At 38.4% G+C, this 27,567-nt stretch overlaps 1 protein-coding gene across 2 annotated transcripts in view; it reads right to left on the bottom strand.

Annotated features, from left to right (window-relative positions):
• STPG2 (sperm tail PG-rich repeat containing 2) overlaps window positions 1-27,567 on the bottom strand; it is a 261,402-nt gene that overhangs the window by 173,963 nt on the left and 59,872 nt on the right. For both annotated transcript variants that reach the window (XM_089526095.1, XM_089526096.1), the window contains exons 9-10: window positions 27,195-27,358; window positions 20,445-20,534 (exon numbers count right to left, since the gene is read on the bottom strand). In XM_089526095.1, the coding sequence (XP_089382221.1) occupies window positions 20,445-20,534; window positions 27,195-27,358 (254 nt within the window). The remainder of the gene's footprint in view (window positions 1-20,444; window positions 20,535-27,194; window positions 27,359-27,567) is intronic.

The raw sequence follows: 27,567 nt of genomic DNA, 5'->3' as shown, positions 1-27,567 counted from the left end.
CTCATCATTAAGCTTCCACATTTTACTGTCGAAGTTGTGTATATCAAAATACAGGAACAGTGTTTAACAAATTAAAAAATTTACACACCTCTGTAATCAAGAAGTTAATTATTACAATTAGAATACAATTTCTTGTACTATGTAAATAAAAATTCCAAAAACTTTGCAGAATGAAAATCAAATTAACAAATTATTTCAACTGTGAAATAATAAATTAGAAAACATGTACATATTGTTAATGGAAGGCAAATTTGACATCTGGACTGTTACCAAAATTTTAAAGTTTTTCCTATTGAGCAAACAGATTTATATCCTGGTGCAGGGGTGCAGAACGGATTCTCAACCCTTCAACTCCCACTGGGCAGGATGGCATCTGAGTGTTGGGCCTGACATCACTGGTTTCCCAACCAAAACAGCAACAGGAGGGTTTTTCAAGAAGCTGCTATGACCCAAAATCCAGCTTTGCTCTCACCTTGCCTTCCGCTCACAGGGAAGGTGAGAGGGGAATAGTCACCCATGCCCAGCCAGAAGTTGGCACTTTAAATGCTAGATGAGCCACAACCTCAGCTGAATATCTTTACTTCCCATTTGTCTTCCCAGCCCAGTGAAGGTGAGCAAAGCGTGAAGCTAGCATCTTGGGACTCACCAGGTCTCCAAATTTTCAAGCACTGGCCATGTAGCTTTCATCTTTGGCCTGTTACAGACTGCCAAAATAAAGCTGCTTCGGGTCTCTTTGGAGGTATGCTATTTAAATGATGCATGGGTCCTAAGAGTCTGGAGGTCGCGCCAAAGCCACACTCCATTCCTAAGCAGCTTTGGTGCAGCTTCTGGATTCTTAGGATGCATGCATTATTTAAACAGCATACCTCCAAAGAGACCCGAAGCAGCTTTATTCTGGCAGTCTGTAACAGGCCTTTATCTCAGGAAGGGAAAAGTGAATGAAGAGCAAAACAAAGCCCTCTCAACTGGCACTACCATTTAGCACTTTCAGCTGGCTCCACCCTGTCCATATTGTTACCTCTGATCTATGTAATAAAAATAAAACTATTTATGAGAACTACAGCTAAGTAAGTCATCCAGCATGTTTTACAGCCCTTACCATAAATACAAGACTCAGTCTTCTGCAAGGTGTTGTTGTCCAACATCTGGATACCACCAAGTTGGGAAACACTTTTATATTACAAAACTACAAGGCAGTTACTGGACTTCATATGTTACCAACTGTAAGAGGTATATAAATCTAAAAGTGGGAGCTATAGATTTTTTCTAGGGGAGGTCCTAGTTCATGTTTTACTGTCTCTGGTCTACTTCTTTGTTGGTTTCAGCTGAATCAAGATTTATACTGAAAATCTTTTTGATGATGAACAGCAATTCCCAAGACACCCACTTAATTTGACTGAGCATGATACGAGTTGTTGTTCAATCCATTTGGATAGTACAGGTTCAGGGAAGGCTCTTAGGAATAAAACAGAGGAATAAAATCTTGTGATACTAATGCAAGGTTTGAATGCTGCCAACACATTATGTTTCTAATATATTTTAAAGTCACTTGTTGGCATTCTGTGGCCAGTAGGCCAATTACAGTACTAATTTCAGTCCCATGTTGGTGCATTTTCTTCCCATTCCATCCAGGAGAAGAACATAGACAATACGAACAAGCATCCTTTCCAGAAAATAAGCCTGAAATGTCTTCATAAACTAGAGGCTCTGTGGTCATCCGGGGGGGGGGGGGGGGGGGGGATCAGTAGTACACCAAAAACAGGGGAGGGCAAGAAAAAGATGCCCTACCTAATGGGGCAAAGACAGTAGGCTTCTTCAGCTAAGGCAGTCACAGGTACATATTCTAAAAGAAGTCAAGAATACGTTTCAGAGAACACAACTGTATACATGTTTTAGAAATTTTGCTGAGGATCCAAAGAAAACCATGGACAAAGCACTTCCCTGAAAAGATAAAGGGGGAAGCCAGGTTTCCTTTCTGGCTAAAGACCCCTATGCTATATATATATCAAATGCCACCTTGGAGACTTCCCAGAGGAGGCAGGCAGCAAGGTGTACATGTACAATCTAGACATTTGTCTCTCTTGCATTAAAGGAAGTCCTAGCATGGCACTACAAACTTGTGAGATTTATTAAAGTATTTGTGGTACGGTATAGAGAAGGAAGGGCAGTAGTATGCAAGGAACCCTCACATTAGATCACTGTGTCGATGTTTTAAAGACAAATCCTGATGAAACTACACTAGGAAGGAAATTAAGTACGGTAGTGTTTTGATTTTCCTAAAGCGGCATCTCTCCTAGTTTAAAGAAAATAAATCTGTGAAGGTAGATTTCAGAATGTAATTACACTGCACCAGAAGAAATTTAACAAGAAGGACATTACTTTTAGAAAAGTGGCATAGAAAGAAAAGGTAACGATATCCAATGGTCTTGCCTTTTTCAGAAATAAATTATTGTCTTTCCTGTATTATTATATTCTTCCAGAATCCTACAGCAGCTGTATTACATTCACATTCTGCTGTACAAACAATTTCATATAGATTCTAGTTATCCGGCTGCTTAAAATTTTGGGAGAAAATACATTTTTAGAATACAAACCTCCCATATTTGTAATCTATATATGTCAAATCCTGAGGTTATTTAAACAAAAAGTAATGCTTCAAAGACAGTTAATGTTCAGTGTACAAGCAACCCCAGGCTTGGTCTATAAACATGCATTTCCCTAAAAGTGTACCAATTCAGATGGGTGAGTCATTATTTTTTTTAAAAAAAAAAGAAATGTTAAAAACAAGAAGAAAGAATGGTCTCCCTTTCTTCCTACTGTTCTAGTTTTCTAACTGGAGCAGAGCATATTGGCTTTAGTTGTTTTGGTGGGGGTAAAGATCTCAGATTATATAAAAATGAAAACTTTGGGAGGATTTTATAATTGTTTTCCTTTCTTATAAAGGCCCCCCAAAACCACATCACTGGTGGTGAATAAATCTAAGACATAAATATAGTATATAAAGGAAGGTACTCACTAAGATATGCACAGCATGATATAGAGTTTGAGCATGGGTCCAAGCTATCTCTGGGACCGCCTTCTCCCCTACAATCCTCCCCGCACACTCCACTCCTCTGGGAGAGGCCTACTTCAGCCACAAAAATCTAGGCTTTCGACTACCTGCCAGAGGGCATTTTCCATCGCCACCCCCAGACTATGGAACGGCCTGCCGGATGAGATCCATCTACTTACATCCTTAGACAGCTTTAAAAAGGCTGTTAAGACAGATCTCTTCCGGCAGGCCTTCCCAGAATAGAGAACCCGGCCTTAGAAAAACGTCTGGGAAAGATACTGCTGCTCCCACTGGTTGCTTGTTGGTATGATGTTGTTGACCTTCTGGTCAGTTTTTAACTTGTATGTTTGTTTGTTGTTGTTGTTTGTTCTGGGTTTTTTTTTTTAATATTGCATTGAATTTAATACTTTTTTAAGGAGGGGAGGGTACCAGGGATTTTATATGTTTTGTATTTTTAACTTTGTTAGCCGCCCCGATTGTTCTCAGAGGGGCGGGATACAAATAAATTTTATTATTATTATTATTATTATTATTATTATTATTAATTGTAAGAGCCTGGGGTTTGAATCCCCACTCAATCATGAAATCTACTGGGTGACCTTGGGTAAGTCACATGCTCTCGGCCTTAGATGAAGGCAATGGCAAATCACCTCTGAACAAAACTTGCCAAGAAAATTTCATGATAGGGTCTCCATAAGTCAGAAACAACTTGAAGACACACAATAGCAACAACAAGTATGCACAACTCACAGCCTATCTGGACGTCACACTGTTCATCTAGCAAGCAGAAAGCTCTGCTGAAAAAGCTTCACAGACACTGTGCCTGCTGATAGGAGGGATATGAAAGATTAAATGTAGTGGCTGCTTATCTTTTGCTTTTCATCACCTTCACAGAAAGAAGACCATATTGGATTACTCATACTCCTTTTCAGAATGAAGGAGTTATGTTGTCAACACTGGCTATTTTTTCATGATTACGACACTGACCTCAGATGGTTCACAACATAGTAATGGAATGGCACAAGCATACAGCCAGCCATACATGTTCATAATTGTGTTCTGTTTCCAAACTCGAACAACCAAGCCAGCTGGGGAGCTGCTGCTGGGGAAGATGCTGAGCAGAGTTCTGTCATGAAATATCTGAAAATTAGTTTTTTATCAAGGGCTGATCATTTATCAAAATCCAAGACATAAATAGTAAAAGCTGTCAGGTGACAACTCTTTGAAATATATAACAACGGTCTCTGTAGAACCATTTCTTGTTGCCTACAGTTAAACTTATTTGTGTTGTGGGCATTTAATGACACCTGACTGATTTGATTTATGTTTCCTGAAATCTGGAACAAACCAAGGATTTCCCTTGATGCCAGCCACTATTCCCTAAATCAGTTGTCAGAGGTCGGTATAACACATCCATCAATATAAACAGCTACAGGATCAATTGCTTATTAATGGTCAACTTAACATTTATTTCACCCAAAGGACATCTCAATAGAGGTATAATTCTCTAAGGATGTATAATACAGTTCCATCTGTAACAGGAGAAAAAAGTGCATGGTGAACTAAAATATCTACTGACATAATATTGTCAGCTTCCAGAGAAGATAAACCACTTGTACTCTGTTAGTTGTGTAAAGGAAAGTGCCTTTGACAGATTTAGCATTTCTCCTCTCTGCAACACTAGGCAGGATAAGCCCTATCCTATATAGAATCTAGCAACATTAAACTGTTACCGACAAAGCATGGAGAGTCAGAAAAGTAGATTATTTTCCCCTTTCTTAGTTTAGGTTATTTTCTTTCATACCATTTACTGTAATTACTGGTTGTGGTTCCAATGACAGCATTTATGACTTTAGTTAGGATTACACTAATTACCTTCCACTTGGTTTACTACTAAATACCTTCCACTTTTAGGCTTGGAAGAGAAAACTGTTCTCTCAAACTGCCTTGGAAACCAATTTTGAGGAAAAGGCAAATGATGATAGGAGAGGAGGGGGAGGAGGGGGAGGAGGAAATTTTAATATCTGCATGGAACAAATTGTGAGATACCAGGCAGAAAATATAAAATTAATTTGAGATTTTTGTTTCGGTAAAACATTTATTTAAAATAAGTCTCAAGGAGAGTTAAAATAAGATTAGTGAAGCACATATCTAAAGTCTCCACCAAATTTTGCCGTAGATAAAATTCACAGTTAAGGTGTATAGCATAATTTCAAAGAAAAAGAGAACAATTTTGGCAAGATTAGATTTCATTTCCAAGGAAAAGGTCACATCTAAATTTATTGTAATTAGCCAGTGTGGTGTAGTGGTTTGAGCATTAGACTAGGACAATGGAAAACAGGGTTCAAATACCCATTCAATCACGAAACCCACTGGGTGACTTTGGGCAAGTCACACTCTCTCGGCCTCTGAGAAAGGCAATGGCAAAGCACTTCTGAACAAATCTTGCCAAGAAAACCCAATGGCAGGTTCACCTTAGGGTGGCCATAATTCGAAAGCAACTTGAGGGCACACAACAACAACAACAACAACAACAACAACAACAACAACAGAGTTTTGTGCACACAACAGCGGCTTGCCTAAGTGCATAAAGGCTCTCTAATTTTCTGTTCATAGCCTCATCTCCGAAACAATATCAGAAGCTACCAGATAGTCCCCTAACTTCCTGAAATGGCTTTTCAAGAACAAAAGGGGATACAGTAGTAATAACTGCTCAAAGAAAGAGGCAGAATGATCATATCTGAAACTCAGTAAAAATCTGCTTAAATATCTGATCATATATATTATTTGATATCTTCAAGTATGAAAATATTTACAAAGTGAAAGCAAGCTGTACGATTTCATAACTTATATGTAAGGGAACAATATTTCATAACTTACACATACTACCCTATCATTCATACCCATAGAGACCAATAAATAATGATGTGGATATATCACTACTTTACTCCTGTGCTCATCAAGTGGGCTTCAAAATGGTCTCTTCAGATTAATAAAGTTTCACAGTAGGCTGAAAATAGCTCATTATTTCAGATTTTCTCAGAATATCTTCATCCTTGATATTGGAAATGAATAAGCAATAATGCCCCAGAATTCCTGTGTAACCATTTCTAGTTCCTAGGCAATGGAAAGATAAACAAGGTCATCCTTTGGAAGAGAAGGAGAAAAAGTCTGTAAAGGTCTAGATCAGTTTCTCAGACAAAGGAAAGATGAAGAGCCTTTAATACTAGTTTATTAGATACTATTTTAATCACTCACACCATGGAGCATACGAAAATGGCAGAAAAATCCAATAGAAGCTGTCACACTATCATGCTGGTTTTCATTAAATTTGTTGAAAGAGGGCTCAGCATGGAATTATTAAACGACTTTCACTGGAAAATTACTAAAATGCCTCATCTATTTATAGCCATCATACTCTATTATTATTATTAGGATTATTGGGACACCTCCTAGTTAAAAATCTTGTCAGCATTTTTAAGACAACTGCACTTTTAAGGTTCTAGTAATGAAAAGTCAACAACATCTAAGTAGGCAATAGTAATAATAATAATACATAAGAGCTATAAAACAGTCTTAACTCCTGTTGTTTAATTCTGATTATTACAAATTCAAGGCTGGAAGGTAAAACATGGTACTACACTTGATCTCTTATGGTTTCTGCAGTTAAACAGGGTTGAGTTTGGTTAGTATTTGGATAGGAGGTCACCAAGAGATACCAAGAATTTTTCAGATAGGGCTAGGGAAAGTATTCTACCTGAAACTCTAGAGAACTGCCACCACTGATAATTTACAATACTCGGTTAGATGAACCAGTATAAGGTATGTTTCCTATGTTGCTATGTGAGGCTGTAACCAAAAGTAGCATTCTCCGCCCACTATCTGCCCATTCTCTATTATAACCTCATATTAGAAAACATGTGACATCATTATGTTCCAAGTTTTAATTGCTGTTGTTCAACTTCACCAGCTGGCATTTGTGAGTGTAGGGAAACACAATTCAGCAGTATTATATCATGCATTGCATAATGGCAGATGTCATCAGGAGACAGATAAAGAGGCAAGATAAGGCTGCTGCTTACCATAACATCTGGATCTAATCAAAGGTTTCTTTTTGAATTTGTTAGCTTAAATGTTCAGCGGATGTCTAAAATGCACATTTTTAGACTGTTATACCACACATGTATAGCTGAGAAATAATATAGGCCTTTTGACTGAAAGTAAATTTCCAACTACCAATCCTGTTATCCTTTGAAGGAATGGGGAGAAGAGGAAAGCAACTCAGCAAAAGAGCAGCACATCTAGGATGACAGCCAGAAGACATTCCTGAAACAATCCATGAAGAATGAATATATGTATATAACTATACAATTATACAGATTATATACAATCTATACAATTACAGAACAAAAACTAAAAAATACAGTTATCTGCAGCTGTATTGTGAACAATGAGTTTTAGAGAGACGAAAAACTAGTGTTCTCTAGTGCCCATAATAACAACTACTATAAAGGAATTCTTTCAAATATCATATCATAAATATTGTATGTATATATACATACATATATATACCTGCACACACATGTCAAATATATATGTATACACACACACACACATGTAAATAATAAGTATTTCAGTTCTAAAACAGTGTCTGCCCTCAATAATGTATTGGATAACAGCAAACAAACTGAAGCTTAACTCAGATAATACTTCTTGTTAGTCAAAAGGTAGATTAAGGATCTGAATTCAGCCTGTACTAGAAGGAATTGCACTTGCCCTGTGGACTCAGATTCATAGTTTGGGTACCTTCCTTAATTCAGTCCTGAGAGTGGTGACACATTTTCTGAGGTGACCAGGAGGGTATTTGGAGCGTTAAATTACTATATGACTGATCTCAGCATAGTAACATATGTTAGTTATATCCCATTTGGATTACTGTAACATAATCCTCTTCCAAAGAAGCATTTATTACCTCCACTCAACTGACCAGTCCTCCTCTGGCAGCTTTAATTAGCCAAGATGGACATGGATCTAACAGACAAGTGGTTGGCTTTACCTCTGCAAGCAACTTGTCCACATCATCATCTTGAACAACATGAAATTCACTAATCAAAACTGAATACGTACATGCCACATTTACCTACCCAGGCTCTTCCGTCAATGTGGATAACAAGTCAAAATGAATCAGGGCAATTTTCTCCTCTAAGTATTTAGAAAATTCATCACAGCACATTTCTGAGGATTCGTCATCAGCAATTTGAGGTGTAGGATGTAATAGCCCTTTAATAGAGGCAGAAAAAAATCTTTCTTGTTTTGTTGTTGCTGTCCTCACTGCTGCAAAGTACGTTCAAAAATAGGCCTTAACCCAGGCTCAACTGGATTCATTCTGAGTCTTTCTACACCAGTGCTCACTTCATTGTCGAGCCCCTTAAAATATGTTTGCCATGGAAGCCATGAACCCCTGAACTGGCCATGATGAGTGTGCCTTGACATGGATTCTCCAACACAATAATTTGCGGGAGATTAACGCTGCTTTTGAGATCAACCCCAGCAGCCCTTAGAGGGAGACAGCTTGGCAGCAGGGTAGGCAGTGCACAAACAGGATCCCATCCTGTCTCATTGCCCTACTGCCAGGTGTATAAACTAAAACCTTGGAAACTGTTGAACAGGGTACCACAATAGAAGGATGGGCTCATGATAGATTACTGCAACTCTTGCTTGTTGCTGCATCTGGAAACCTAGTGGGCATAACTGGGTCAAGTAGACACCCCCCTTTTCAGTTACCACAGTGCTACTCACATGTGTCCTCTTGTCTTCCCCAGTAGCTCATTGAGTACCTTCCAACTTGAGAGTGTCATCTTCTGCCATTATCTTTTTGTTTCATTTTGTATTGTTTCGTCATAGGGTTTTCATGGTAAAAGACATTCAAAGAGGATTTACCATGCCTCTTTCTGTGCAGTATTAGCTATGGTGTCACCCCCACCCCACTAGTGCTGCTGCCCAGTAGTTGTTTGGCACATTTAGTCTGGCTCCTCAGCAACAGCCTGTCTGACATGAGAGACTCTACTAACAGCACTTCTCCAACTAGCATAGCCTCTTTCCTCGCAGGAGCAATGAAAAAAAAAATACCATTCATTTGTATCAATCCTGATTCAATGCCCATTAAGTATGTCCAGCCATATTGGGTAACATTTGGATTTCTACTTTAACAATGCAGACAGATGGAGGTAGGGTGGGGATTAAGTATCCAATAGTCACAAAAACCTCTGACATACTACAGGCCAATCCCTCGTCCCCATGAGTCATCACACAGAAAGTGATTAGCATCTTCTACATACAAAAAACATGTCCCTTCACAACCTTGCACTTCTCTCTTAAATTCTCTTATTACCTGAGAGAAAATGTTCAATTTCTTCTCTTCCCATAAGACTAACAACCATTCAAGTCATAGTTCTTCTTCTTCCCTGCAACAAGATATCTTAGAAAGCTGTCCTAATGCTACAGTATACATATATTGTATATACAAGCGTTTCAGAATTTTGCTACAAACAACATTTAGAAGGCTAATCTATTTTTCAGATCTCACCAATAGACGATATTTCAATAAACATCATCACATAATTGTTGTTATTAAAGTTTCATTTTCTGAAACCAATAATACCACCCCAAAAAGCAGAATTAAAGTGTTATCAGCTCATATTTATGGGCATACATTATTTCACCTACTAAATACATTAAAAATTGGGCCTCCATTCTTTTTCAAAACAATGTGTATCATTCTCCAATTCTAAATAAGTGCAGGATTTCTTTACCCATTAAAATACATCTTCAAAATTTATGAATCAAAGCAATCACAAGACTTGCATTTAAATGTGTGTAAATGGCAATTAATAGCTGACAACTGCTGAGTTTGAATTGATTACTGTGCCTAATTTTGCCATAATTTCAAATGTATTCATGTGAGTGCATAAATTGGGCAAAAATAAACTGACTTTATAAATAGCAAGATGGGAAGAGCTTAAGCAGCTGGATACTTTAGGCTCATGTCAAATTGTCCTTTTTGTAAATGTTGCTGTAGGTTTTTGCATAAAGATTGGCACCAAAATAGATGGATTCTATTCACATATTGACATTCAGATCAGAAGCTGAAACATTCTTAAATGGAACAGAACAAGCAAAGTGATAACATTCTGAGCTGATACAAATTCTGTCAAGTTAAACCAGGAACACAAAAAGACTACACACACCACATATACATACACATATACATCAAACGTAGCTGAGAGAATGTTGAAGTCTTCTGAAAGGTGGTGGGAACCCTTTTGACTTTCTGGTTGGAAGATGTTTCTACATACATGTAGAGATTACATAGTGGCCAAGAATGGCAGCTGTTTTACATGAGAGCCAGAAATACCACCTGTACTACTATCAAGGATACCTTCCTGCTCCCCATTTGCGAGATATGCCCTGTAGGGATGAGGCTACAATAGACATCCATTAGCTGGCCATTAGGGGACCTGTAGTCATGGGGGAGACCTTTGAACAAATAATTTCTGTTTCTTAACCCCCTTGGAAACCAGTATAACCAAACTGAGGCTGTCATACTTTGACCACATAAGAAGGCATGAATCGTTACAAAAGATAATAAAGCTTAAAAAGGTAGACAGTAGTAGACAGAGAGGGAGACCACATACCAGACAGTTGGACTCAATCAGAGAAGTTATGGGCCTGAAACTGCAGGACCTGAGCAGGGCAGAGGATACCTCTGGAAGCCAGGATGATCAAACTGAGGCTGTTGTACTTTGGCTACATCATTAGAAGGCATGAATCATAAGAAAAGACAATAATTCTAGGAATGGTAGAAGGCAGCAGAAAGAGTGGGAGACCACTTGCTAGATAGCTGGACTCAATCAAAAAAGCTACAGGTGAGAGTCTGAATACCTGAGCAGGGCATCAGAGGACATGGGGTCTTGGAGAGGTCTCATCCACAGGTTCACCATGAGTTAAAGTCAACTCCAGGGCAGTTAACAACCAAAATCTGTAGCATGTGAACAGTAAAAGAAAAGCACCACCCAGATTTCAAGAGGGTAACAGTGGCAGCATTATTTAGAACCAATAGTGTGAACCAATAGCCTTTATTCACTGGAAAAGGGAAAGCTACAGAGGATGGGCCAAAGTCAACAAAGAGGCATAAAGAAGCATGAACAAAATGTATTAGGAGACTGGTGTGGTTACATATATGCTAAAAAGAAAAGACCTATAAAAATGAATTTGAAGAAAGAAAAATTAAATAAAATTTAGCTTAATGAAGTAACGTGAAACTAAGTGACTAATATGAGGGGAAATGGAACAATCTTGCCACTCTTGCTGAACTCAAGAGAGTTAAAGACATGAAAAATAGACAGGTAAAAATAGGAAACAAGGGAAGACAAACAGCAACTGGATTAATATGTGGGGGATACACACACCTGAGTGAGAAAATGGAGGCAAGACAACACAGACAAGACAAAAACAGGCAACCACCCATACCACCCATCATGTTGACAATTATCTCTTACATATACATACTACTTTAAATTATTTAAGTATTGTTCAATCCTTGTTTTATTATACATCAAAACCAGCCATTCTTCACCTGACAGATGGAGAAACAGTTCAAAAGCTTAGCCATTAAGTAAAGTCCTATTCAGGTGTTATCCCTGTTGCATCAGATGAAGGAGGTATTTTTAGCTTCTTCATGTTTGTTGACTCTAACTCTTCTTACAGGTTCCTGGTCCATTGCTGAAATGGAGGCGTAAACCCTGCTAGAAAGGTGTAGTCCAATCTGCTAGAATGAGTTAGGCTCCTGCTCAGATAATTGGGGCTCTAAACTGTGGGGGCAGTTTACCTAAGATGGGCAGACTCCCCATTATGAAAGTTATCCCTCCAATGCCCAGAGGACATCAGAGTAGAATCATAGGAACATGGAGAGAGTGGGGCGAACAAGCACAGGAATAAAGTAGTATTGGCCTGAACAAAAAAGTTAAAAGCTGATTATTAACATGCTAGCTAATCCATGCATGGTTTGAGAAAATTCTAATTGTATCAGATTGTTCTTAAACAAAACAATTCCTGATGCCTTCCTATTTATTTATTCTTCATTTACAGTGTCCTCGGAAGAATAATATTTGTATATATGTTACACCAAAAGTAAACATTGTAAGTTTATTCTGATCTTTTTCCAGGTTTCAGAACATTATGACATGTATGTTGATTTACCAATTCTCATTTTAACAGCATCATGGCAGAGATACTGTGTGATTACTGATGGACTATCTCTGATACAATAAAAACTTGGAAGTTTCAACTATTTCAGTTCATTATCCATCCTGCATTTGCAGCCTTGAATTAAAATAATTGTCCATCTATCAAAGAAAGCAACTACATTAAAACTTTGTTAACAGTCCTAGAATATCATTAGGATAATTAGAGTCCTAAAATTTTGTTAGGAATTAAAACAATTATCTGTCAATCAAAGAAAGCAACTGCTTTAAAACTAACAACTTAAATCTGTTTGTAGGACAAGTGTCATCCTGGGTATAATAGACTAAAAAGAAATGGTTAACTTAAAGGACTATTACAGAACAGAAGGTTGATAGTTACTGCTGACTGTGATGTTTATCTGTTGGAAAATTTTACTTTTTTTTGCATGTGAGAATGTAATGTTCATTTTATCAAAAAAATTACCCTATGAGCTATCTAGTATTTTAATTGCATTTATATACATCCTATGCTGCGATGCCATATGGCAATGGAGATCTGAGACACTCTACCCATTTGCCACACTTCTTTTCATTTTCTTATAATAAATTACCCCTCCAGGAATTTGTAAAGTGTCTGTATTCTGTGAATTATTAATCTTTAAAAGCTGCTCCCTGCAAAATGAAACTTGGAGAAGGAAGTACCCAAAATGCTTCTGTGAATTATATCGACTACGTTTACATGCAAATTACATACCTTCATTTTTCTCTAGTATAGGCTAAAAATGTCCTCACCATGGGAAATGGAGCCCCTTTACCAAAAAAATTCATATTAGTGGCACTGGGATATATGACAAATAGGATGGCTTTGGTGATTAGTGTTTATCTATATTTATATTTAGAATGAAATAATTTATTTTAACTTGCATTTGGTTTCAGGACTATTCTTTTTTCAGTTTATATCCAGCAGGAGTATGAAATGCTCTGTTATTTTGGAAGTCTATCCTAAATTAAAATTAGAGTCTTGAATATAATATAAAACATTTGGCTGAATAACCTGACATCTTTCTTGTACGATGGAAACACCTTTGTGAATACTTTTTAGCTACAAATGAGCAGCTGGAATCCCTAAGGATGAAAATGGCCTCCAGGAAAGTTCCCAACCCCTTGATTTCCTCAGATGCAGAAAAGCATGTTCACAGAATTTGATCGGAGTCTACTGTGAAGCCAACAGCTGCTCCAAATGGCCTTCCAGAACCAACTAAGAGAAAGCACTTCATTATCATCTCTCAAGCAAGTATGACAATCCAGCCATCTATTCAATGACCCCGTGTGCAAGACACAAGGTCAGTATCCTGGTAAACAAGGACATTGTAACTGGAATTCCATTATTCCAGTTTCTAACCCTGTTGGAGCTGGGAAAGACCGTATGTCAAGGCTTTGAAGTGACAATGACAGTTGGGATAGAGAGATCTGGATTAGATAAAACAACAATCTGTTTCAGTATAAGGCAGTTGTATCCGCCTCTGTCACCTAGTTTTTTCATCAATATAAACACCAATGATATTTTTCTAAATCTCATAACTACAGTGTATGCAGAGAAAGGATGATCAATTACTATTAAAGGTTTCAGTAGTACAGTCATCCCTCCACATTTGGTGGGAGTTAGGGTGAAGGCCCACACAAATGTGGAAAAATCCGAATAACTCCTTCCCCAATTACAGGGAGGCAGGGGGGTTGGAGAGCAACGTACACACTTGCCGCTCTTCCCTTTCCCTGCCACCCTGTAACTGGTTCAGCTGAGCCAGTTACAGGGTGGCAAGGAGGGGTTGGAGAGGAGCACACACACTTGCCACTCAACTGGCCCACTTACAGGGTGGCAGAGAAGGGTAGAAGGGAAGAGCATACTCGCTTATCTTTTTCCTTCCTCCGATGCCTCAGAGAGCTTCCCCAAGGTCTCTGAGGCACTGAGGAGGAGGAGAGCAGCGCACAGACCCTTCCCAGCTGCTCCTTCCCTCCTGGGCTTCTCCCGTCCCAAGGGGAAAAGCCCAGGAGAAAGAAGTAGGGGGCATGCATGTGTGCACTCATGGCATGACATTCGTGAAGAATCAAATTTGTGAGTGTCAAAGCCACCAATGAGGAGGGATGACTGTACTAACAAAATTATCTAGATTTGTTGACGGCAGCATTAGTAGCAACATGAGATTTAACAATGGTGGATTTGTGGTGTTTTAGAACCAAGGATAATAAATTATCCTTTAATCATACAGAATAAGAGAGACCATTTTTTAAAAATTCAGTACAAAGGTAAATGGTTGGGGAGATCACTCCCCTAACCACAGCTCCCTTGCTTCTAAGCAATCTTATATCAGCCAAGTCTTGTATTGGTACTCAGCTGAGAGGTAACACACTGGGAAATATGCCTGGACGGATGGTTCTGTATTCCTCACTGATGTGACTTTATTTTTGTCCAGCACAGATCTCCTAGCTAACGTCCCCTTCTACATGACTGAAAATGTAATCCTCACATTTATTTTTACTCCCATGCTAGATATAGTAATTTGTTGTTGTTGTCTTGTACCTTGAAGACGTTTCTGACTTATCGCAACCCTAAGTCAAACCTATCAAAGCGTTTTCTTCTCAAGGTTTCAGAGTTTGCCATTGTCCTTCTTTGAGGCTGAGACAGTGTGACTTGCCCAAGGTCACCCAGTGGGTTTTCATGGCCTTGTGTAAAATCAAACCCTGGTCTTCAGAGCCCTAGTCCAATAGCCTAACCACTACACTATTCTGGCTTTCAGATTTAGTAATACTAAATAAACAAATGTACACTGAAACATTAGAATATCCACCCAATCCATCCCTTTATTTACTACTATATCAAATCATTTTCCAGACTGGGACACAAAACAGCTTAGAAAAACATGTGAATCTCAATTCTTGCAGAACATTCCTTTTTAAATGAAAATTAAAAAATATAATCTCTATTTTGAAAGAAAGGAACAAGCAAAGCCATTTTGGATCTGTGTGCAACTAAGGCAATATGACTAAAGAGATCCCAAGATGGAAGAAGTATATATCTATTTGCGAGTATTATCTCCACTGAAGCTTCCCTGAAGTGATGTAGTACAAAGAAGGATATATGGTTCTCTCAGAGTTCCATCTTGAGGAAGATCTTTGCCTTGGCCAACCATTCCCCTAGTTTGACTAGTCCAAAGTTATTTCCCTTGGAGATACATGGGTTGGCAGCCATAGGGTCCTCACCTGTAGCTCACCAGGACTTCACCCTCACCTACCTCCTTTTCCTTTGGGGTGCCTACTTACTTGCTTGGTATAGGGATCACACTCCGCCATGGTTTACCAGTGTCATTTTCTAATTTTGAGTCACCCCACAAGTCAAAAGCATTTTGGACTGAAGTTAATTCTAGAAGCTGCTGTCTGCAATCATGCTGGGTAAGTGACTCACTGGAACAGGGTAAAGTAATGGGTGTGTGGTTTTGATGTAGCCAGCTAGATAACATTTTAAATTATTTCAGTCATATTTTTACAGGTATTTGGATCAATGCTGCTGCTCTCTCCTCTAAAACTGCTATGTTGTTAAATGTATCTTTAAAAACATCTTGCCACAGTAATAATCATAACCACAAGTTTGCATATTTCAAGCTATTCTCTCCCCCTTGGGAGTAATATTGCTTGCTATGTAAGTATGTGGTTAAAAAAAATAACCATATGAATGGAGTTGTTTTTGAAACATAACTGAAGAAATGTGAGATTAACCACAAATGAGAATGAGCAGTCACTTCAGGTACATGTCAAGAAGGTCTAAGTCCATAGCAGAGCAGATGACTGTCAAGCAACCAAAAATTTTAGCTGAGAAAAAAAAAATCCTTGACACACTGAGGTGCAAAATCTTAAAATATAAATTGTATTATTTATCCTGTTTTCTCTTAAACAAATGAGGGGCTTTGCTCCCAAGAGTACTATCAATTTCATCTTCATTTACAATAAAAATATTTCCATGCATGTATACTATATTTGAACTAAACTTTATCACAGATGTGCAGTCAAATTACAAGTCATGAATTGTGAGTATAAATATTTATGCACACTATCTGTTTTTACATATGTTATCCTTTGTACTAAACATCACTACTGAGTGCATTGTTGGATTCATTTACAATAAAATTTTGTTACTGGTACAGCCAACATAATAAATCATTTCTCAAGTAAAGAAGCTTAAATTTCTGAGCATCTGGTCATCATTATATATTAGGCAAATACTAATGGGCCGTCTGTTAAGGATATTACTCGCAAAAATACTACTGTCAGCAATAATCACGTTTTCCCACAGGAAACCAGCAAAAAGAGCAACATCTTATTCTAGATACTTTTTCATCCAAATTCAGGGATCCCATGAAGATGCATTGTGGATGAATCTATACTTCACAGATCACTTGAACTGTTATTTCCATGAAAGTCACTATGGAAATATTCTAGTGGGATGCAACGTACTTGTCCATATAATCTCTGTAACTATAAACGTAAGTAGAGACAATCTAAGAAGATGTCAATATGTAGGAACCCACTCTAACAAAAAGGGTCTATATAGTATAATAAATGTAAGGGAAAACCTTTGTATACAGACTGGCTACCATGAAAGGATATAGGGGCAGGGATCCATTCCCACATGGAAGCTTCCTGAATTGTTATTCAAGACCCTGAATAACAGACAAAACATGATAAGGCCTTTCTATGAATAGTCCTATGTCTACATTTGCTGAATATGCATGGCAAGCAAGTCTCCATGTCTATCTAGCAGTAGGTGGATGCATGGGGGCCATGAACAGTTCTTCTGTGTGTATTATTTGGCAAAATTAATCATTGTACAAACTCAGGAAGGCTTGTCAACAGAGGACGGAACAAAAAAAAAAGCTAAAACAGCTGAAACAATTATTCCCTACAGCACATATCTACCATTTGTTCGCTTATGAATCACAATTCCAAGTTATTATATTATTGGGCAACCCTCCCTCCTTCTATTTAGTAACAGGCTAAAGGCCACAGATATTCAACCAAATCCACCCAAATAAATATGGGAGATACAGCATTTTTGGATATCATTAATCCTTGGGGGGAAAGGAGAACATTAATTAAACAAGGCAAGGAAAATATCTCTTTTGTTATATTAGAATACGTTTTAGAAAACTATCCTGTTGATGGAAACCTGTTTTTTTATTGTCCAAAATACATTGCAGAAATCATCCAGTTTGAGACCATTTTAACTGTCCTGGCTCAATGCTAGGGAATTCTGGGAACTATGGTTTTGTGAGATATTTAGCTTTCTCTATCAGAGAGATGTGTTGCCACAATAAACTACAATTCCCAGGATTCCCTGCAGTTTCACTTACCCAAATCCAAAAAATATGTTCCCTCTAGGCATGTTCTAGGTTTCCCCCCATGATTCTATGATATAGCTCTGGCAGAAGCTGTCCACAGAATCATGCTAGAGGACCTAGAAATGACTAGAGAGGTGTTTTCTCTAGGAATATCTAGGTCTTCCTGTGTAACTCTACGGTCAACTTCCACCGGAAGTCATTCATTTCAATAGGATCCACTATTATCCACAGTTTCACATTTCCACATTAAGTCCAGGAACATATCCCCATGGATATGGTGGTTGTACTGTATTTGCTAAATTTGAATAAGCCTTATATTGTTGTTGTTTTTTCATTTTTTCAAATTCCATGTAATTCTCCACTGCCTCCAGTTGCCAAGTGGTCCCATCATCATCATCATCATCATCATCATCATCATCATCATCATCATCATCATCATCATCATCATCATCCTCTTTATTTATAGCCCCATCTTTTCACCCCGGAACTGGAATAAATACTAAAATTATAATTAAAATGTAATTAGACCAATAAATAACATTAAAATAACGTAATGTTTTGAACTGGCAATAAAATCTTGTATTCATTGTCCTTTTTTTCTTTCTTGTCTACACAAATGAAGTAAAACATTCCTGTTCATAAGATGTAATGCTGGTGTATAAATAGTTTTAAGTCATGCATGACCTTTTAAAAAAATATTTAATATTCAGCAACTACCTTCCATGCTTCTCATGAAACCTGCCATTTTCTTCTTTGCTAAATATCTGTAGTACATAATAGGCCTGTTACAGACTGCCCAAATAAAGCTGCTTTGGGTCTCTTTGGATGTATGCTGTTTAAATGATGCATGCACCCTAAGAATCCAGAAGCTGCACCAAAGCTGCACTCCAGTGCTTAGGAATGGAGTGTGGCTTTGGCGCGACCTCTGGACTCTTAGGACCCATTCATCATTTAAATAGCATACCTCCAAAGAGACCCGAAGCAGTTTTATTTTGGCAGTCTGTAGCAGGCCAATAGTAACCCATGCTTGAAGGGAAATCTGAAAATTTTGGCAACACATCGATTAAATTATTTTAGTGCTCTACTAGGAATATTAGTGGAAAAGAACAAAATATAAAGAAAGAAAGGAACATAATGTGGTATTAAGATTTATAGCTGTGCCCTGTCTCAAATAGGTCATTTATTGGAAATCCAGAACAGAAGAATGGTGGAAAGCAAACAACCTAGCAATGCTCTAAGATGCCCAGGATAAAGTAAAAACTACAAAATTGGGGTGATTATGTGAAAAGGAAGGAAAAATCCCTAGTCTAGATTACAAGACTGAGACATAATGATGACATTCAGAGGCCAGAAATGGCTGGAACCTATTTAAAATTTCCATCCTGAAGAAAAAATGTCAATACTCTTTGGTAAATGGTACCTTCTGATAGTTTTACCATATAATTTCCTCAGCAGTTAGTTGGTAGAAAAAAAAGATGGATGGAAGAAGCTTGTGGGTTCAAATAGATAATATCAGGAAACACAATAACTGATTTCTCCTTCCATATCACTAATGTTCTTAGAGAAACAAGTCAGTAATAACTTCCATGATCCTTTCAGTGATTATAATTTCTCCAAGAGTTTAAGACACCTCTTACTTATCCAAGGTATTTACTCTTTGACACATACTAAAAGCACTGGCTAGCATTCTCACTGCTGATAAACAAAGAAGCAACCATTCAGCCTGAGACACAACCCAAGCTACATAGGGGAACATGTGGAACAGCAGCATTTCTAAACAGAATCCTCTAAGTACAAATATACACAATAGGTGCCATATTTTATTCCAAATATTTACCATCTATATGCAAAGTCAGCTTATCTACACCACAGCTATATTTTCTTTGTTTCTTGTCTTTGATTTGCATGAAAAATTGTGCCCTGAGAATGTGCAAGAACCATCTATGTCTGACCAAAGTAAAACTAGTTAACAACTATGACACAGGGGCTGAAACACAGTAATGATTTGTTAAAGCTGATCCATTAATGCAGTGAATATACCCTTGATCTAATGAAGAATTTAGTAAAATGTAAATACCTTCACATTTTAAACTATCAGTTGACTCAATAAAGAATTTCATGTCATTAATTCTGTTTCTTAGATGGCTACCAATATTTTCAATAATATTTCAAGTTAGTTAGTGATGGGCTTTTTGCTTTTGACTGACCTGACATTTGCTCCCGTGGATTCAGTCTCAAATATAACCGCTTATTATTCTAAATTTGATTGTTTACACAAGAGAGAAATTGTTGCCTTTCAATCTAAGTTTGCACGAGGACTAACATGCAAAGTGTAATTAACGCCTCTCTTAAATAGCCTCAATTAAACACCTGTTTCTCAGTTACATACCATAGGGAAGGCAGATGCTTATCTAATTAACACCACATCTCTTAACTGAAGAAATATGGTATATGAGTGTCATGATAATTTGATTACTCATATGTATGTTAGGTTCACATATTTGCACTGAATCACTCTCTGCTGATACAGATATATAATGCAAATATCAATTTAATTATTATACCAATGTTTAATCTGTTTCGTGTTAAAAATCTTATCAGAGGTGCATGCTGAAGTCTGTCAGCACAACTATTTTCTTCCATATTCACAGAAAATACAGATATGTGGCTTTAGGTGCATGTTACACCACTTTTTGGGAAATGATAGAGAAACCCCCAACACACTCTAAAGGAATAAAAATCATTATGGAGACAGCTTACTGTGTTCATTACTGGAATTCTTTCTGTTGCTGACACAAAAACAGATAATTGCTTCTTCTTTTTACGTGGTTCTTCAGTGGTCTCTTTGACCTGAAATTTGAGTACATGGTTATTAGTAATTATATTTACATCCAAACTCATCTCTGTGATTCAATAACATTCAACAGTCTGAATATATATCTGAACTCTTTACTCCTCTCCTTCCACCAGAAGATAAAGACCATGCATTCTAGTATTATGAGAAAGTGCTGTATATGCTAACATAGCTTCATAGTTTTTCATCTTAATGTTACATGCTTAAAGGGGCAGACATGTTAGAAGTCCTTATAGGCACCTTTGTATTCCCTTAATAGGGTTTCAATATACATTTTCTTTTGTCTTATATAGCTATTTCTTGGTTTTTAATTTACTCAGTTTTGTAACACTTCATTTGTAATTTTATCATGACTTTCAAGGTAGTCTGTTAACTGATGATAATTCAAAGATATAGCCATGTTAGTCTGTAGAATCAGTATGTAGAGATCTTATAGCACCTTTGAGACTAACTGAAATAAGGAAGATAGCAGCATGTGTTTTCATAGACTTCAGTCTACTTTCTCAGACAATGTTTTAGAGTCTTTGGCGGGGTACAGACCGCCGCTTTGCAGCGGTCTGGCACCGCCGCCAGAAGGTCCGCGGGGGAGCCGGAGCCTTCAAACGGCCCGACTCCCGCGCGGACCGAAAAAAGAAGCTCCAAAATGGAGCTTCTTTTTGCGTCGCGTTTGCGACGTAGCGAGGCGCCAGGGGCGCGCTCGCTACGTCAGCAGCGGCGCGACGCGTCTGGACGCTGTGCGTCCGATGCGTAAAGATGGCGGCGCCCATGTAGAAGGGGCGCCGCCATCTTGTACGGACGGAGTCCGTACTAGACCATGGGGCGTCTAAAAGAGACGCCCCTTTTTTAAAATGGGACGTCCGGAGGACGTCCCAAAGGGCTGTTTAGAAAGCCCCATAGTCCACCAGAGGTTAATGACTGGAGTTTTGGACTATGGGTGATTTATCATCATCATTATCATCATCATTATTATTATTATTTATATAGCACTGTAGATTTGCATAGAGCTGTACATACAAATAATAAATCGATAAGAGTAAACCTGCCTATGGCACACAATCTAAGAAGATTTGGATTCTATTCAAGAATCTAGAGATGAGTATATGCCACTCTTTGTATTTCTGTTTTTGTAATCCTATCTATGGTGATTTCATTCAGATGGTTTTTCATCCTCCCAGAGTACCTATCACTACTGGAACTACAGTTGTTTTCTTTGCCTAGAGGTGTTGAACCCCAATTTGTAGATACTGTATTACTGTTTAATAATCTTTTCCTTCTATTAGTTTTCAATTCTTCTACTACAAGGATTGCCACAGCTTTAAATCAAACAATTTTCTCAGCTGAAGTTACAAGACATATTATGTTCTAATGGTTTATTAATTTGAATGTTAAGGCCCCATAACATACTTACTTTGTCATTGTTCACAATTTTTTCAGGACTATGTTCCCACCATTTCTTTGCAGATGGTAAAACATATTTTTGCACAAATTCCAACATACATTACAGCTACTTTATCATGGAATTCTTGTATTCAGTCTGTACTATCTTAACACAGATCAACAAGGTAGTAAACAGCTCTGTTTTTTTCTTTACAAAGGCGCAAAACAGACTGAAAAGAGCAGCGTGCGGCTGTTCCTGTGCCTATCATGCCAGGGCTGTAGCAACCGCAAGTGCCTGGCCCTGATCTGGGCTGCTTCCATGGTTCTGAACCGAGCCGCTGGAAGGAGCAGATCCTATCTGCTCCTTCTTGGCCCGGTTCTTCCTGGATGGTGTGGCGTCATCATGGCATCTGGCCACATTTGCGGCATGCGTCATATGAACACTATGCCCTGAACATGGCCGAAATCCTCGTCATTAGGCCCGTGTGTTTCAAGCCATAGAGAACATTTATCATCTACAGTTATTTTTGATAGCATTTGTCTGAAGCACCTATAAGTCCTTGAGGAGTTCACCCCCCCTCCCCGTTTTGTAACCATTTCCAGATTTTTTCATACTCTGCTTTTTCTTCTATACTTTTGATGCATTGACCATGCAGTGGTTTGTTTTGCCTGACATCAGGTTTTTCATTTTTTTTCTGTCTGTATGCAACTTTTGTTTCAATGTTCAAGAAATTTTATCCATCATGTTGTTGTTGTTGTTGTTGTTAGCAGTAGTAGCAGCAGCAGTAGCAATATATTAATGCAGTGTATGTTGTATTTCATTCTTTTGTAATAATATATCTGTATCTTGGCAACATTTATAATGATCTGCCTGCTGTCTTGAGAAGGACCACCTTAAAAATAATTCCAAGGTCGCTCCTATATAGATGCCTCTACATAGACAAAGCAGATGTTTGATGGGAGACTACAGCATGACTATGTCAGTGGGATTTTTTGTTCTGCCAGGGCTGAACTGGATCTTGGCCTGTATTTTTAAAGCTTTTGAAGAGGTTATATGTGTGTAGCAAATTCTATATACTTGCAGTTAAGTGTTTTGGTATAAATGAAGTACTTTTAATTTGGTTTTAGTTATTTTTGAAGGATAGCTAACAACGTTTGGTAAGCCTGCTCTTATGTTAATAGCGCATTCCACCACCTCCCGCTATCAAAAGACCTATCTCTAAATTTATCTATGATAACTTCTAATGATAATATATGTTAGCTATTCAGCTTGATTAAGACCTGAGGGGGGAAATTATTTGCATTTGAGAAATGCTGAAGAAAATTGTTCCTACAACTAACATATTTGGTAATATGTATTCAGTTCCTCCCTACATGATTATAATTCTGTTAAATTAAGCTGTCAGGGAATGTTAATGAGGCTCTTAGGTAGTCATACTTAATATGTTTGATAATATAGAACTTGAGAGAAAGAGAGGAAAGAGATCCTATGCTAATTAACTGATACTACTTGAAAAAGAAGCTGTTTCTATTTCTCTCTTTCTCTCTTGATATATATGTATATATCTCTCTGTGTGTGTTTAGCTAGACTACAGAGTTATGAGTGCTGAAATGTTATTTTCCAATAACTGAATACTCATTTCTCTGTATTTACAAATTAATTAATCCAAGTTAATTCTTTAAATCACATGAGCATCTTTTTTCTCATTTAGAAAGAATTTTCTAATTGACATACAGGGTGATTAATGTGGAACTGGGTGTCAGCAGCATACTGATGGCATCTCACCCCAAAAGCCCTTATGACCTCCACCAACGACTCCATATCTATGCTGAACAGCACTGGAAAACAAGATAGAGCCCTGTGACGTCTCATGACTTAACAGACACAGATACAAGATAGAGCCCTGGTGGTGAAGTGATTAAATACCTGTACTGCAGCCACTCACTCACAAACCACAAGGTTGTGAGTTCAATCCCAGCCAAGGGCTCAGGATTGACACAGCCTTAACATCCTTCCAAGATGGCTACAATGAGTACCCAGCTTGTTGGAGGCAATTAGCTTATAGTTGTAAGCTGCTTAGAGACTGCTTAGTGCAATACGAAGTGGTATATAAATGAAGCTGTATTGCTATTGCTATTGGTATGTGTCCATTTAGGCCTGATAGTTCAAAATGCCCCCAAAAAAGAGGAGCTTCAGAGTACGCTTTTCTAGCCAGCACATCTAACTTCCTATTTTCATTGCCCACCATTAGTGAATTAGGTTATGAATGCTCAAAAAGAAGAGCACATTGTCTTCCTGCACCCTACACAAATTTTTGATGAATCAAGATGTTGGTAATATAGTGGATAGTGATTTCCAGGGTTCCCAAGCAACTTGCATATGGGAATGCAACATGGATACTGCAGACAGAAGTACCAGTTGTCACTGTTTCCATTTGAACACTAACTCCAGAGTGGGCTGCTCTGCTTGCTTGTGCTCAGTCTCTGGCATCATCACCATACATAAGGTCTGGTCCACATATGGCACACTTCATCAGACTGAGAAAGGGTTTTTTGGTCTACCACCTCTGCAAGCAGTAAGGATGTGGCAGTGAAGAGAACAATGACTCCGCAGTGTCATCATCCTGTTCTGAATCTGAACAGTCAAGCCCTATTATGGAACTGAAGTAATCTTGACTTTCATTGGTGGTATAGATGGGAAAGATGGTTCAGAGAAGAAGGCCCTGAAGATAGTCAACAGCAGTACAAGGGCATCTCCTGACACATGCATTCTGGAGAATCAGAAGGTGTGGAAACTGTGGCTGAAGGATGACAAGAAGGACAAGGGGGTGTATATTTGAGAACTTCCTGGATGATTGACTTGATGGATGATAATGGTATCATGGAATTTCATCCCAATATCAACAGTAAAAATAGTATGTGCCAGGATCCATACAGGTATGGTGGTCCCAGTGTTGGTTCACCTCACCAAATGGGGAAGTGCTGGCAATCTGATTCCAGAAAAATGTTCTAAAGGCATGCTCCTATGCTGCAAAAATTACAAGGGCTACCAATAGTGTAAAAGGCTGTGTGCTTTAGATCCTACACTGATATACCCTATTAAAATCCAGAAGATCTAAAGCCTGTATGTTGCTTAATATTTAAAGACTGATTATATTTTTTTAGCTAAAGTGGCTGTACCAAAGACTCAGTATAGTTAAATAACAATCTAGTGACTAGACTTACATAGTTCTAAACTATCTCATTTGTTATAGGTCTGTTATATTCAGGATGTTTACAATGCTTTTTTGTAAAGAAAAAAAACTTTAGAAACTACATAAGAATTTTTTGAGATTTAAATAGTTGACAAAAAGTCATATTATTGTCTTAAAGTGATTCTTTCCATAGGGAAAGGACCAAAAAGGGAAATTAAGAAGGAAAGTCGGAAAATGACATGACCATAAGACCTGAATGATGTTGAGCCATGGGGCCGGGGGAAGATTACTTGAAAATAGAAAATGTTGTAAGTTCCTAGTGATTTTTTTGGGTGCCATCATGGGAGCAATACAGTGGTATGCCTTGGACAATGGGTGCCATGGTGGAGAAATGGGCTGCTTGGCACGGAATATCTCCTGTGATGTTACCCATGGAGCCAGATGCCAGGACACATTCCCCATCGTTGCACCCACACAGCCATCCCTGCAAGACATGTTTCCACCATGGCCCCACACAGCCCTTCAATCCAGGGCATATTTCCCTTGATGACACCCATGGGCCAATGCATGGCCGCCCATTCCTTCACCAGGGCACCCAGTGTCCAAGGCATGCTGCTGTATTGCTCCCATGATGGCACCCACAGAACTATTTCTCCATTTCTTGGCAGGGCATACCTCCTGTGACGTCTCCCACAGATCCAGGCATGGCTGGGCAGATTTCAATGTCCTCTGAACCCACAAAATGTGACTGCTTGCATCTTTTTCCTTTTAAAAAAGAAAAAAGCAATATGCCCACAACCCTCCCTTTCCCGCAGACTTCCTCAACCTCGGGTGAAAAGGGAAAAGGGCACCAAAACACCAGCAGAAGCAGAGAATAGCTGCACGGTTATTTAAAAGGACTACTTTGACAGTGTGGGGATATCACAAAAGATATTCACGGGACTGTGAGCATTCAGGGAAAAAAGGAATGGTGGTGGGTGTCATGGGGGAAATCTGCCCTGGCATGCACGGATCCATTGCTGGGGGGAGGGGGAGTTGCCATTATGGATCCATGCATGATGGCAGGGCAGTCCACCCACCGCCCACGGCTGTACTCGCTGCTCTCGTGAACCCACAAACATGTGACAGTGCACAGGGTCTATCAAGTTTTTTTTTAATTAAAAAAACCCACACCAGGGTGCTCCCCCACCTACTGCCCCCGACCTCAGGCCAAAAGTGAAAATAACCAGTACCAAATAACCAGCAGAAGCAGAGAACAGGTGCACAGTGATTTGAAATATAAAGGAAATATAAAATCAAAAGAGCTCCACGGATTCACAGCAATGCTGAGACAGAAAAAAAGGGTGGTTTGGCAAGACCTTTGGGACAGATAGGTTCCACCCCTCTGCCCATTGGCCCTCCCTCTCAGGAGCCCAAATGTGATTGGCCGTGCGTTCACATTTGGGGCAAGCAGCGTATTTTGAAAAGATGTGCTAAAAGAACCATTTCAAAATAACCCAGGTCAAAAGGTCTTGTGCCAGTTTGTCCTGGCTCACCCCAAATACACTCAGGGGTGAAATCAGTCTGAATGTGAATGAGGCACTTTTAACCCAGTTTGCAAACTGTGTTAAATCATAGGGTGAATGAGCCCGTAGTAGGCTATATTCCAGAGGAAAGAACTGGCAAAACCACCTCTGAGTATTCCTTGCCTAAGAAAAACCTATGAAATTCATAGGGTCACCAGAAGTCAAGAGGTGACTTGAGGGTACATAAACATGTACAAAACATTCTTATCTATTGCCCTACTGCAGAAGTAACAGTGAGTAGGAGAATGGTTTATTTTCAGTTAGAAACAGTAGCATTTTTACACAGTAAAGAAATTACATTTTTTAAAATTACTTATTTTGACTAAGTGTGTCAGCTACTCAAAATAAGTGTTACAACCCATGGGACTATGGGACTTCTGGCCCTGGTTGTTTGGGTATTGAACACTATAAATCCCACAGAATAAAAAAAAATACTAGATGTCATGCAATGCAAGTTTTTTTTATCAATGTGGATGAAAGTTAAATAAAACCAAATGTACTTGTTATTGCTATCAATTACCTGATAATCAGCTGGACCAGGAGTACTTAAAGCTTCTCTCTTAACTAAATATAAAAGTCTAGGAACTGAAGAACCAAATGCTCCTTTCTTTCTTTTTTCCAAAACAGTTTTTTTAAGACTTTCTGTTGCAATGCTGTCGTTGAGGATATTATAGAATGCAGGACCTAGCAGAGTTTAAAGGAAATGTTTGTCAGCATGAAATGTATTATCTATTTGTTTTACTGTTATGAATTAACTCATAATTGAAAACCTAGAAACCAGTCTGTATAAAAGTAAAATCATACACATACAATCTTAATTTCTGCTACAATATTTAAATTACGCTGAAGTCAGCTAGATTTAACTTCACATAGGACTGCAACTTTGATGTACA

Source organism: Sceloporus occidentalis, unplaced genomic scaffold, assembly GCF_023333645.1.
Source record: "Sceloporus occidentalis isolate IW3139 unplaced genomic scaffold, rSceOcc1.0.p SCAF_5, whole genome shotgun sequence".
In the NCBI taxonomy this organism is placed as follows: Eukaryota; Metazoa; Chordata; class Lepidosauria; order Squamata; family Phrynosomatidae; genus Sceloporus; species Sceloporus occidentalis.
This window is presented reverse-complemented; position numbering and strand designations above follow the sequence as displayed.